Raw genomic sequence first — 13,661 nt, 5'->3', positions numbered from 1 at the left:
TATTTCAACATTTCTTTCCCTGTAAGAGAGCTGAAATAATCTTATTAATTCCCTAAGGTGATGCTGAATTTCAAAACTATTAAACTATTAGACTAATATGGTATTACAAATTGATTTATTTTCATGTTTTCCAAAGTATAAAACCAAAAGGGCAGAATTCACCAGATTTTTTGCTATCACCTTTCTTTGGTTTAAATAACATCTATATTCCTTGTGTTTAATTCTCTACCTATTGACTTAGCTTTTGGAGAGCATTCCTATCAGGTCCTATTTCATTATGAAACATGTGCTGGCTCACCAGTTCTGCTGACATGACCTGCTTTTATTTCTTTTCAGCAACCAGGGATAGAAGAGTTATTCTGGACAGCATTGCCACAAAGTGGCTTTATAAAGTTGTTTTAAGGAGGGAGCTTCTGTGGAATGTAAATGGTGAATGTTCCACTTAGTACAACTGAGGTTCCACTTAGTACATCTTATAATGATGACAAAACTTCTAGAAAAGAAGGGGTAAACATAACTATACCAGCAATTTCAGCACTTGGAACAACTGGCACCAAATTGACCAAGTGATATGATAGGTATCCTCAAACTCACTTAGTAGCTCAGAAGGTGAAAATAATACAAGAAGCAATTGAGATGGAGTAATTATTATAGTGACTCAGAGAATAGTATCACAAAGTTGTAAGAGACCTTAGAAAATATAATCTAGCTTTAGGATTTGAATTAGGCTTTTTCCATTAGGAGAGAAAAATAACAATAAGATGATTATGCTCATTTGGGGGAAGTACTGCTGCTCTGCTTGTGGAGAAAGTGCAGGAAAGAAGAAAAATAGGGAAGGAAAAACCGGAGTAAGGGAACATGGTAAATGGAGGTTTCTTTATTGAAAAGAAGGAGAAGAGAGGGATTATAAAAGGCTCCAGACTGCTGCCTTATGCTTCTAAAACCCACCACTACTCATTCAGCATCAGAATTCTTGAGGCCTATTTCTAGTCATATGAAAAAATGCTCTAAATCACTATTGATTAGAGAAGTTAAGACAACTCTAAGGTACCACTCATTCCCCTCTCAGATTGGTTAAGATGGCAAGAAAAAAATGATGAATGATGGAGGGGATGTGGGAAAATTGGAACATTAATACATTGTTGATGAGTTGTGAATTGATCTAGCCATTCTGGAGAGCAACAGGGAATCATGTTCAAAGGGCTAAAAAAACTGTGCATGCCCTCTGATCCAGCAATGCCATTTCTATGTTTATATCCTAAAGAGATCATAAAAAAGGGAAAAGGACCCACATGTACAAAAATATTTGTAGCAGTCCTTTTTGTATTGGCAAAGAAACTGGAAATGTGAATGTAATGGAATATTATTATTCTAAAAGAAATGATCAACAAAATGATTTCAGAAAAGCCTGGAGAGACTTATCTGAACTGATGCTATGAAATAAGTAGAGCCAAAAGAACATTGTATACAGCAATGACAAGATTATGTGATAATCAACTGTGATAGACTCTTCAACAATGAGGTGATGCAACCCAATTTCAATAGACTTGTGATGGAAAGTTCTATCTGCACCCAGAGAGAGAACCATGGGGACTGAGTAACATTTTCACCGCTTTTGTTGTTGTTTGCTTGCTTTTTTTTCCCTTTTTCATCTGAATTTTCTTGTGCAACATGATAAATGTGGAAACATCTTTAAAAGAACTACACATATTTAACCTATATTGGATTACTTGCTATCTAGGGCGGGAGGTGAAGGGAAGGGAGGAAGAAAAATTTGGAACACAAAGTTTTGCAAGGGTGAATGTTGAAAACTATCTTTGCATGTATTTTGAAAATAAAAAAGCTATTATTAAAAGCAACCCAAAAAAAGAAAAACTTTGAGGCCACTAAGAATTTAATTCTGTTCTACTAAAGAACAACATATGCTAAATTTTTAAGCCCTCTAAACTTCCTACCTGAGACAAAGCTCCAGTAGGCCAGAATTTGTTCTAGCTCTGCCTTTAATGTTTCACTGTAATGCCCAATCAAGGCCTGAAGGTAGTCCTGGGTTTTTAAAGATTATGTCATGGAAACATGAGTGCCAGTGGATCTTACAAACTAAAGTGTGCTTGTCACCTGCGTCCTGTCCTAGCTCACTGAAGGCATTCTGCTTATGATCTCCACTTAGCAGGAGTTTTAGCCAGGGCAATTTATGAAGTCTCTTGACTAATGTGTGGAGGGAGTAAGGTTGATTCAAAGGAAATAATCCTCACACCAACAAAATTACGGCTCTTTCAAAGTATCAAAATAAAAGAATGATGACTTTGATTGATTTTAATAAATGTAGTAGATGTTCAAGGTAAGAAAAGCTATAAGAAAAGTCCTGTTTTAACCAGTTTGCTTTATAAGGAGATGCTTTGTTTTCTCTTTCTTTGAAAAGAAATTAGTATTTTTTGCTTATGCTCTAAAATGAATTATAATGAAGCTAGATTTTTAATAAGGGGAGGTTCACAAGGACAGCTGGTATAGTACATCTGTTCATCTAGCCCTATATTTTAACTTCATGCCATTATCTTTCTGCTCTACACCAGAAATATGAGAGAACTCTAAAGCAGTAATGAATCACTGTTTACCATTTACATGCCAAAGCCTGGTGTTTCAGGAATGTAGATTCTTTAAATTCCTTTTAGGTCAAAACAAGTATTTCTAGGCCTGGTCTGGAATCTAAGTAGTTTATTTATTAAATAATTGGTCTTATAAAACATATGTTATTATATATCCCTATTTTCTAAAAGAGTTCTCATTTTCCAAAACATTGGCAAATGCTTTAATTTTTTAGGATAAAGGTCAAAGCCATTTGCTCTCTTTATTTAGGTTTTAAAAGTATTTAAACTTTCTGTTTTTGAATTTCTTTTTCTGGATGGAAGAGAGAAATAAAATCAATATTGCTTATTTCAATAGTCTAGGGCATATTCAACATAACCTCAATGTTTTAAAGTTGGGTTCAAAATATATCTGTATTTACCAAATACACTCCCCATCTCCTTATCTTTCTCTGGAAAGTAAAGAATGCACTCTTCTCTTCCTTCCTTTCCTCTCTCTTCTTTTATTCCCTCATCTGCTCATATTCTAGTTCCTTTTTTTCTTCCTACATGTCTCTTCACTATTCTGTTTTCTTCTATTCTTTTTCCTCTTTTCATTTTCATTTTCTCCTTTTTTGGTGTGTCCCCCCCAATTTTTAATCAATAATTTCACTACCATCTGTGATTTTTTTCCCTTTTATCCATTTTGCTAATGTAAGCATTTATTAAACACCAACTATATACTAGGCCCTGGAGATATAAAGACAAAAATGAAATACTTCTTTTTCAAGGTGCTTATTTTCTCTCAGGAGCAAAGTATATATAAAAAAATCAAATAGAAAATATTTAATGTAATTTCTAGGTGGGGGGGACAATAACAACTTGGAGGCATCAAGGTATGATTCCTATAAGAAATGGTATTTAAACTGAGTTTTGAAGGAAGTGGGAAGATTCTATGAGGTGAAGATGGGGAGGGACTGCAATGATCATATACAAAAATGGGAATATAAAGTCATGGGAAAAAGTAAACCAGTTTGTAACATGGAATATATAAGACTAAAAAAACAGGCTACATTGTATAGGCTTTTAAAAGACAAGCAGAGGAGTCCGTAGTTTATCCTAGAATAGATATTCTTACCTAATGGCTTGGGGGCCCGAGAAGTTGGATAAGAAAAAAAAAATTACATTTTTCTTTCATTATTGTTGTTGTTTAGTCATATAAGTCATACCTGACTTTTCATTACCCTATTTGAGATTTTCTTGGCAAAGATATTGTAGTGGATTATCTTTCCTTCTCTAGCTCATTTTATAAGTGAGGAAACTGAGGCAAACAGTTAAATGGTTTGCCCAGGATCACACATCTAATGTCTGAGCCAGATTTGAACTCAGAAAGATGAATGTTCCTGACTCCAGACCTGGCACTCTATCCACTGTGCCACCTGGCTGTACATATGTAAAAGAATAAAAAGTAAGGATTCCACTTTTAAGCCTGTGCCTACATACCTACATAGTTACTTTCTGTAGCAGCTAGGATGTGGCTATGAGTAAACTAAGTCAGTCTAATGAGCTCCAGTTACACCCAACAAAGTCAGGGCACTAGGCTCTAGGAACAAGTTTAGTTATTTTTTTTTTTAAACATCGACCACAATAGTTGCCAGATGAGCTGTATTTTTTAAATTGATACCATCAATACTGGAGTCCTTCTTTATGCTATCTAATGGGTAGTACTGATGAAGTACTTTGTGAGCCTGAGAAAAGATAAAGTGTCTCTGACACATCTCTGCACAAAACATGTGTTACCTGTCTACCCCCAATCTTAGTTTTATATAACCGCCAAGAAGGAAAAATAATTGTTTGTTTCCTCACCTGCTCGAACACCTTCATAAAAGTCATGGCCTCTCTGAAAGTTAAAGAAATAGAGACGAACTTAGGTAAAATCATGGACATTTTGTAACACACAAAATTTTTGAAACACAAAATTTCCAAGACAGTTAATTGTTTCTAATTAATGAGGGACAGAAGTAAACTTTTTTTAGCCACAAATTGGACTAAATTGTTGGCAGAGAAGAGGAAAACAAACAGATTAATTTTTGTTGTCAATTAAATTATTGATCCCCCTGCAGTGGTTTATTTTGTTTGCTTATTTTGAAATATGGGGCAGGGAATGTACATTAAATAGTAAATTTGGTGGTAATCACAAATCCCCCAAAATGATTGATTCATTCCTTTCGCATCAAAATCTTCATTCAGTGTACACAACACAGAAACAGAGATAGGATCCTGCCTGTCAGAATCTTACCCTGGTGGAATGCATGTGACAAGATAAATATGTAAATGTGGGTCTTAAAAAAAAGTCAAGAAGAACACGATTATACTACTTACTCTTAAAATACTCTTAATAGCATTTTAAATAATAAAATAAATGATATTAAGAAAATATTTTCTTATCAGACAATATAACAGACCTGCTATTGCATAAGAATATAACTGCTTCATATAAAGTCATAAATGAAGTCTCTTCCTATAACTAAAGCCAATTACTCTATGAGCAAACACACAGTAGGCACTTAATAAATGTCTACTAACTGTTGATCATGATAAGTTTTCAAGTTCCCAAGCACTAAGAAATTCTTACCAAGCATGCTTGACTCAGCCTATATTCCATAATTAACACTTCTTGTAAGCTCTTTGAAGAACCTTCCATTATCTGTCTTAATGTGATCTTTAAGGAGGTTGGAGACATTTTTTCAAACACCTGTTGAGATAAAAGGTCAAATAAATATTTATAGACTCTCTACCACCTCTATTAAACCAACATAATCTTTGTCTGTACATATCCTTTATTTGCAGTAAATAGAAGGTGCTAGATTTGGAGTCAGGAAGACAATTTAAATTCTATTTATTTTTTAGCTGCATGGACCTAGGTAAGTCACTTAATTCCTCTCTGACTCAGTTTCCTCATCTGTGCAACGGGGATAATAATAGCAACCACCTTACATAGTTGTGAGAATAAAATGAAATAACATGGAAAGTATTTTATAAAGCTTAAAGCACTGTTATAAGTACTAGCTATATCTTCAAATATTCAATACAATAAAAATTATGGACATGAATAAATAATTGTAATAGTTCTATCTTCTTTCATATTGCAGTACAGGTTGTTGATGGTATTACTCCATGTGTGTAGCTGTGACATATACTGCATGGCCTGACAGCCTCATTTTTCTCATTTGGATAAAGGAAATAATAATAGCACCTACTTCATGGGGTCAAGTGAGAATCAAATGAGATAATACAGATTTTTTAAAAAAAAATTGTGAACCTTAAAGTGCTACATAAATGTCTGCTATTACTGCTATTGCTATTTTTAAAAAAATGTAATTGGGAGTGAACAATTATTTAATATGTTAATTAATATATGTTAACAACTTATACAACAAACTTAATATATGTTTTAAAAATTGTCCTTTGAATTATAGCCACAATATGTATATATGTATGTATAGAAGTTTGATAGCCGGTTGCTGAATGACCACCACAAGAACTTTTGGTAAGGATTTTTAGTTTACTTGAATTAAGAAATTTCACTAAGTACAAAAATGGAAAGTTCTAATTAGAGATTGCAGGTCTCTGCTGCATTCTCAAGTTCAACTACATAAAGAAATACTCTATCCATAAAAATACAAAATGGGTAGAGGACAGTATGTTATTTAAAAGCTACCAGAGCTCAGGTCCCAGTTTTTCTAATATAGTCTCAATGATATTTTTTGAACTTTATATCCAACATTACACAAAGTCCATTTGAATGGAACTTTAGTTGCTGATCAAAATTACTTTGCTGGTGGTAAATTCTCTTAGTGATCTTTTGATAATAAAATATATGTTCCTCATATTAGAGGGATAATACCTCTGTTTGCTCCTTTTTTTGTCCTTTATCTATATATATTTTTAACTGCAGCAATCTCTAATATGATTTCCTCTACAGACAGAGAGGCAATGGACCTAGAGCTCATACAAAAACATGTTGTTTTTTTTTAAAACATGAACAAAGCAAGAATTTATTTTGCCCGATTACAAATTTATTACAAGAGTATTATTTTTCTTTATTTTTCAGTGTGGGAGAGGGAGGGAGGTTGGAGAGAAAGTAGATTTTCACTAATTGAAGAAACTTAAACTTAAAAAAATCATGGTACTTGACTAATTTATGTTTCTTTGGTTAATTTAAATTTCCCCCTTATATTTTGGGTCATTTTAATCTATGAAAAAAGAGGCATACTTAAGGATCTGGTTTCTTTCCAGACTTCTCACTCCTCCATCTTTCTAAAAGTCCACTATATCGTCACTAAAAACTTTTATAACAAGTTATGTCCTTGTGAGTCAGATGAAAGTAAAGAAAGAATTATCAGCAGAGTAGGGATCACCATCCCTACTTTAGAGGAAGATAGCCTATTCATTATTTTAAAAAATTGTTAAAATAACCAAATTAGAACTGCTTAGGTTAATTCATAAAATCCTTCTGAAAACCATTAAATCTTAATGAAATCAACAAACTAATTTGGAAAAAAAAACTAAAAATTAATCATGACTTGAACCTTTTCTAATTCATCGAGGCTTAATGAAATAATAATCTGCCTATCTTGCTCTCCAAGGATGATGTTCTTTTATCTTTGGAATATACCTCTGTGTATGCATAAATATATATAGGCAATTTAGTTTTTGATGAATTCTGAAAGATCTTGAGGAGAAACCTATAAGTTAGGATTCCAATTATTACTACATAGAGCCAGAGGTTTAATTTAGCCCAGATATCATAAGTTGCTGCAATAGCCTGTCAGTTTACAAATTTTTTTCAGCAGATTCAACAAAAGATGTATGGTTTGGGCATGAATTCATAACAGTCACAAAGTATCAAATAAAAATAATCAATCTTACACATTGTACACACATATATACATACACATGTAAATGAATAGCTATAATTACATAAAGATCTAACATAACTAAATATATGTATATATACACACACATAAATACATAATTCTGTCATGCAAATGTTCAGACATAGCGTAAGTAAAAATTATAACCCATCTATTGAAAAATACTGCTTTATGGAAACAAAATTTTGCTTTTACTCTTTTAAAGGAAGAATAGAAGTCATACAAAAAAGTTATTTTCTCATTAGAGTTGACAAAAATACTCTTCATTTAAGCAAATAATATTCTTTCTCCTATCTTATCCAAGGAACTTCAGAGCAGATAGCATGTCATTATTTAATTTGTAATAATAGTTCAAAATCTACTATAAAGCTTTCATTTCACTTCACTAAGCACTTATTAAGGACCTACTATGTGCCAGATATTGGGAATAAAAAAAATCAAAGACTAAAAACCCCAGTCTTTGCTCTCAAGATTATTCACTGCAAAAAGAAAGCACTTAATAAATTTGTATTGAATTGCTATCTCGTGTTAAATGTACTTTTCTAATAATACTTTTTAAAAGTGTTATAATTTAAATAAAATGCAAAGATTATATGCTAAGGCTATAAGGGCTACTATTTAATGATATTCAAAAGGTCCTGTAAGGTATAAATAAAGTAATTGATATATATTCATTGAATAGTTTAAAATTTTCAAATCAGATAACTAGAAAAATTTCTACTACTTTCTGTTAAAAATTTCAAGCAACTATCAGCAGCCTGCAATTACATTCTATGCTGAACTGAATTAATTGCTGCATTTTAGCTTAAATTTGCATCATAATTACCCTTTTCCTAGAAACATTATGTCCCCTGGAATTGCTATTAAATGAAATTGTTTTTATAGTAATAATCAACAAAAATTAAAGGATATATTTAGCAAAATCATAGCATACTTATGAATATAAAATTACTTTCTTCTTTCCTTCCTTTTTTTCCTTCCTTCTTTTCTTTCTTTTTGATATTTTTCACTTTCCCTTTAAAAGACACATTATATGAAGTTGTCTTATAGGAAGATGAGCTAATGTTCACAAGTTTCATTCCACAAAATCAAAGTATTCAGTCCTCACAGGTCATCTAGTCTAACCCATACAAGCATAAGCATTTTATCCCCAACATCCTAGACAAGGAGTCATCTAGTCAACCAGAATCTCTAGTAATCTATTGTTTTTCAAGGCAACCCATTACACTTTGGGCCAATTAATTATTAATAAGTGTCTCCTTATATGGAAATAAAATCAGCCCTTTCTGCAACTTCTTTTTATTCCTCCTCAATCTGTGTCCAAGGCTCAAAGAGAACAAATCTGATCCCTATTTTGTGTGAAAAATCTTTCATTTGGAAGACAGTTATTATATCTCAACAAATATTCTCTTCCTCAAACTAAACAACCCCAATCCTTTCTTTTAACTGAATCTCACATGCCTGATACTCCTAATTCACAGTCTCTTAAGTTTTTCTAGCTATCCTGATAACCTTACCCTATACCTATAACCTATACCCTAATATATAAATAATGGTTTTTCCCAAACTTGCCATCCATAACCAAATTTCTAAACCAGTATTCCAAATGTTGCCTGACCAGTTAAGAGGGATAGTAGAATTATTACAATCCTCATTTTGTAATGACATCAGGCCTCGATCAATGCAGTCTCTTTCCATTTTCTGGCTACATTTTTCTCTCTGAGAGATATATATTATGATCTTGAACTCAACCCTCCAGTTTTCCCCATTTATTTAAGCCCTGTGCAGAATTTATTCAGGTCTTTAGGTGTCCACCCCTAAAAGACTTCCTGCAACCTTAGTTTCAAAGTAGAAAATTTGATCTCATAGGACTAAAACCTGGTGAGACACTGAGACTGGATGGGATGGCATGCTTGACTAGTATAAGGCTATGAAAAAGTGTCTTATTAAAAATGAAAAGAAGGGCTAAAGATGGCAATAGTATGGCATTAATATTAAGAAAGCCAGATTTTTTGCAGAAGTAGGGGATATTTTCACAGAATATAAAAATGTCAGAGTTTTTTTAATATGTTGGTTAATTTTGTTGAACTGATTTTTTAGGAAAGATAGGTAATATAAAAATAAAAGATATCAATAATTTTTTTAAGAAAAAAAAAAAAAAGCTAGAGCTCCTTCAGGGAGAGAAGCACAGTAGAGATCATTTAAATACATCAATCAAATGTGAAAAAAAAACAGTAAAATGGGGAGATTACAGGGCAACTGAGTAGGAGGAAATAGATAAGAGATTTGGGAAATGATCACAAACCTTGCACAGAGAGATGAAATAATAAAATTGACAGGGGTGATTTCAACCACATAGACATCTTGATTGGATTCCCTTTCGGTTAAAAACAGCATAAGTAGCTCTAGCTTTGAAATACACTGATAACAATTTATCCTTCAAAGAGTTAGATGAAGCAAAGAGGGCAACTGCTATTCTGGACATGAATCTTACAAGAAGGAATTGATTGCTGAAGCAGAAATGACAGGAACATTAGGGACAAGTGGCCACTCTATTTTAGAATTTCTAACAGAGACTGAAAAGCATAATCTGACAATCTATATTTTGAGAGAACAGATTTTGAAACTTCACAGAAAGGAAAAAAAGGAACCAAAGGCCTAATGTTCGTCAGAGGAAGTTTAATCCTGAAGGATGGTAACCTATCAGGCCTGAAATTCTTAAAAACCACAACAAAAAAAACTGACAAAATAAAATGGTAAGATGTCTAAGGAGATCAAAGTAGAAAAAAAAATAAACTCAGATTTTTAGAAGGCATATCTAGAATATAGAAGCAACAACTAACAAAAGATGAATATAGAGTAACAGGTTGTAGGTTTGTCAGGAACCCCAAAGTTAAGGAAGAATTAAGGTTGGTAGTAATTACTATTTTGGAGGCATGAGAAAGCTCAAAGAAGGTCAAGATCATGACATAGGATGGATGAAACACTAATAATAGACAACAGAGGAAAGGTAGGGCTACTCAATTATCATTTTTCCTTCTATTTTCTCTCCCAAGATAATGAATTTTGGACTAGGATAGGACATAAAGGGTGAATAAAGAATTAAAATCCAAGACATGTGAGGCATTAGTAAAGACCACTTACATAAAGTCACTTCTAAAAATTATTTCACCTGGAACAGGGCCAAAAGTGATACAAAGGAAAATTGGAGGGCACAATACTGACACAAAGAACTACGTTAGGAAGAGCGCAAAGTCCCATGAAGGAGAAGAGGAATAACATCTCAAAGAACACTCCATCAAGAAGTGTTATTGTTCTGGAAGGATAGGTGACCTGCTTTCCCTAGAGAGATTCACCTGCACCCGCATTTGGGGGTAGGGAGGAAATGGCAAAGTAGATGAAACAAAAGGGCCCAGCAAAAGGCCAAACAAGGGAATAATCTCACGCCATGCAGAATGGGGACCATGATGTCTGGACCGTAATAGGGAGGATACAAATGCTTGCAGGAGCAAGTGTAACCCATGCAAGTCTAAGACACGTTCCTAGAGCCCTGATTACAGCTCTGCACTTAGCTGCCTTCAATGAGTTCAAGTAAGAAGACACACATGAACCATATCTTAAGGTACTAAAAGAACAGTTAAATGTGAATGCTGAAACATCACTAAACGTCTCTAAAACACTGTAGAGAATTGAAAATGTACGATAGTATTATAGAAAAGCAAATGGCCTCATTTTTCATAAAAAGAAGAGGGAACCTGTAGTATCTGTAGATGAGTTTGACTTGGAAAAATTCTGAACTATGTTATTAAAGAAGTCATTCATGGACTTTTAAGAAGGGAAACAATGATAATCAAGTGCCAGAACTGGTTCATCAAGCCATTGATCAGCTGAGTGAAATTTAATAAGCTATTTAACTTCTCTAAACCTTAATTTTTTCATCTGCAAAATGGGGATAATAATATTTGTACTATCTTCCTAAAGGGGTGATTTTGAAGAAATTACTTTGTAAAGTTTAAAGCCCAATTTAAAAAATAGGTCATTATTATCTATTCTATTTTTAAGTGACTTCATGTATTCTTATCAGGCTTAATTGCTTTTAAATGAAATTACTAGTTGTATTACTTAAATTTTCACTCTTTCTTGATAAGCAATGATTACATTAGCTAGTAAAGTACTCAGGAAAGAGAGGAGGCACTCAACAAATCTTAGTCTCACAGAATGACTAAGAGACAGTTTTAACTAAAAATAATCATCCACATTTAGAGCAACAGCTTTAACATGAGGCTTGCCTCTCAAAAATGTACAAGCAACAATGAACTTTTTTTGCATCTTCCTAGGTGTTTTTGTATTTATATATAGAAATTCTGGGGAGGTGAAATATTGGAATATAAATCCCATGTTCTTCACTGCCATTAAAAGCAAGAACTGTAATCATTTATCAATACATTTTTTTGTAAAATTGTTTATAATTTCTATACTGAAATTTGCTTAAATTTGGCCTGCTTTATTTTTATTAGTTAATACAAATACAAATATTGGCTATAAAATGGAAAATATGAAACTCAAATTCAAATATTTCTGCTACAGTACAAGGGAAGGATAGTACCATTCTCTTCTGTTGAAATGCCAGAAATATTGTGACATTCCATCATACTTTAGGCATATTTGAGTAGGATAAGTACACAATATGTGGTCAATTATAGAAAAGCAGGTTTTTTTCTCCACTTAAATAGACTGTAAAGCTATCGTTAATTGAGGATTATACTAAAGGAAAGATTAAAGTGTACCCAACATTAACATATATACAAGTATTTGTCCAAAACTGCTAACCTAGAAAAGGAGTTTTTTGATACTTAGGTAAAATGCTAAAATCACTCAGAGTTAAAAATGAAGTACAAGTTGGACCTACGAAGTTATTAGCCACAAAATAAATCAGTATCAACAATTTAGGAGACCAAGACATACTTTAAAAATGAATGCGTTCAGAGCTTGCTTAATGAACATATTAAGATAATTATTCTTCACATTTAAGGTCATTAATCTTCACAAGAAATCCCATGTTCTTCACTGCCATTAAAAGCAAGAATTGTAATCATTTAACAATACATTTTTTGTAAAATTGTTTATAATTTCTATACTGAAATTTGCTTAAATTTGGCCTGCTTTATTTTTATTAGTTAAACTTCCCTCTCAAACTTTTATCCTTGGTTAAAGGTCATTGATTAGTCCATTCCATAGCAACAGACTCTACAACTAAATGTTACAATTGCCACATATTCATTTTCTCCTTAATAATTCCTCTCCTAGTTCATATTTGTCCCTATAGGACATGGAAAATAGTAAGGATGAGTTCTCCTCTTCTAAGTCTCCTATCAAATTTGTCCTTGTCATCCAGCAATTAAGTAAGGAATCCATCTTCCCAAGAGTTTTGCAAAGATAATGTCAGAGGCTCTCTAACCCAGGATCCACAAAGGAAAGTGAGATGAAGATAACAGAACAAATTCAAGAGGTTTTTAATGTCATAAAAAGTCTTGTTGTGATAAGACCTATCTTATCACTTAAGACTAAGATAAGTTTATTGGTAATATGCATACATTACCTTCAATTGTTCAAGTGCAAAAGGTGAACCATCTTCTTGTAAATTCTGAATAATCTGTTCCACAGTACTTGCTGAAAAACAACTATAGAAAGAAATTTTAACTAATTAACCAATTAATGATCTATTTTCCATTTCTGAACCACCAGTGAATTTTAATTTAGAACTAGGAAAAGCATGTTTTTCCTTTTCTCTACAGTAAAAAATAATAGTTTTTCTAGCAAGAAATAGACTACATTTTCTAGGAAACTATTTGCAATCAACCTTTCTTTACTAATGGGAAATGAAGCCTAACTTCCTTTGCTTTATTTTATCCTTTCATTCTATTTATAATGATTATTTCTGAGTTGTTTTGTTGGGGAGTGGGGCTAGATCTAGATTCAATAGTAAAGATACTATTCCTTCCACCTTCCAGGAAACAACTCAAATCAAACCAAAGACACATCAAAATTAAATGTCTTACTCAGAATTACAAAGCTAGCCTGTGATCTTGACAGGCCATGAATATCATATTGTCTTGTTAATACATTTATCAAAATCAATAGATATTCTTAGATGTAAAAATGA

General features: G+C 32.7%; 1 protein-coding gene across 1 annotated transcript in view; it reads right to left on the bottom strand.

Moving 5' to 3' along the window:
- Nucleotides 1-13,661, bottom strand: part of HIBCH (3-hydroxyisobutyryl-CoA hydrolase) — a 91,885-nt gene that overhangs the window by 14,681 nt on the left and 63,543 nt on the right. Inside the window, exons 11-13 of the mRNA XM_003764047.4 lie at nucleotides 13,098-13,179; nucleotides 5,197-5,316; nucleotides 4,428-4,461 (exon numbers count right to left, since the gene is read on the bottom strand). Of these exons, the coding sequence (XP_003764095.2) occupies nucleotides 4,428-4,461; nucleotides 5,197-5,316; nucleotides 13,098-13,179 (236 nt within the window). The remainder of the gene's footprint in view (nucleotides 1-4,427; nucleotides 4,462-5,196; nucleotides 5,317-13,097; nucleotides 13,180-13,661) is intronic.

This window comes from Sarcophilus harrisii, chromosome 3 (genome assembly GCF_902635505.1).
Source record: "Sarcophilus harrisii chromosome 3, mSarHar1.11, whole genome shotgun sequence".
In the NCBI taxonomy this organism is placed as follows: domain Eukaryota; kingdom Metazoa; phylum Chordata; class Mammalia; order Dasyuromorphia; family Dasyuridae; genus Sarcophilus; species Sarcophilus harrisii.
The sequence above is the reverse complement of the archived record's forward strand: the minus strand, read 5'-3'. Positions and strand labels throughout refer to the sequence as shown.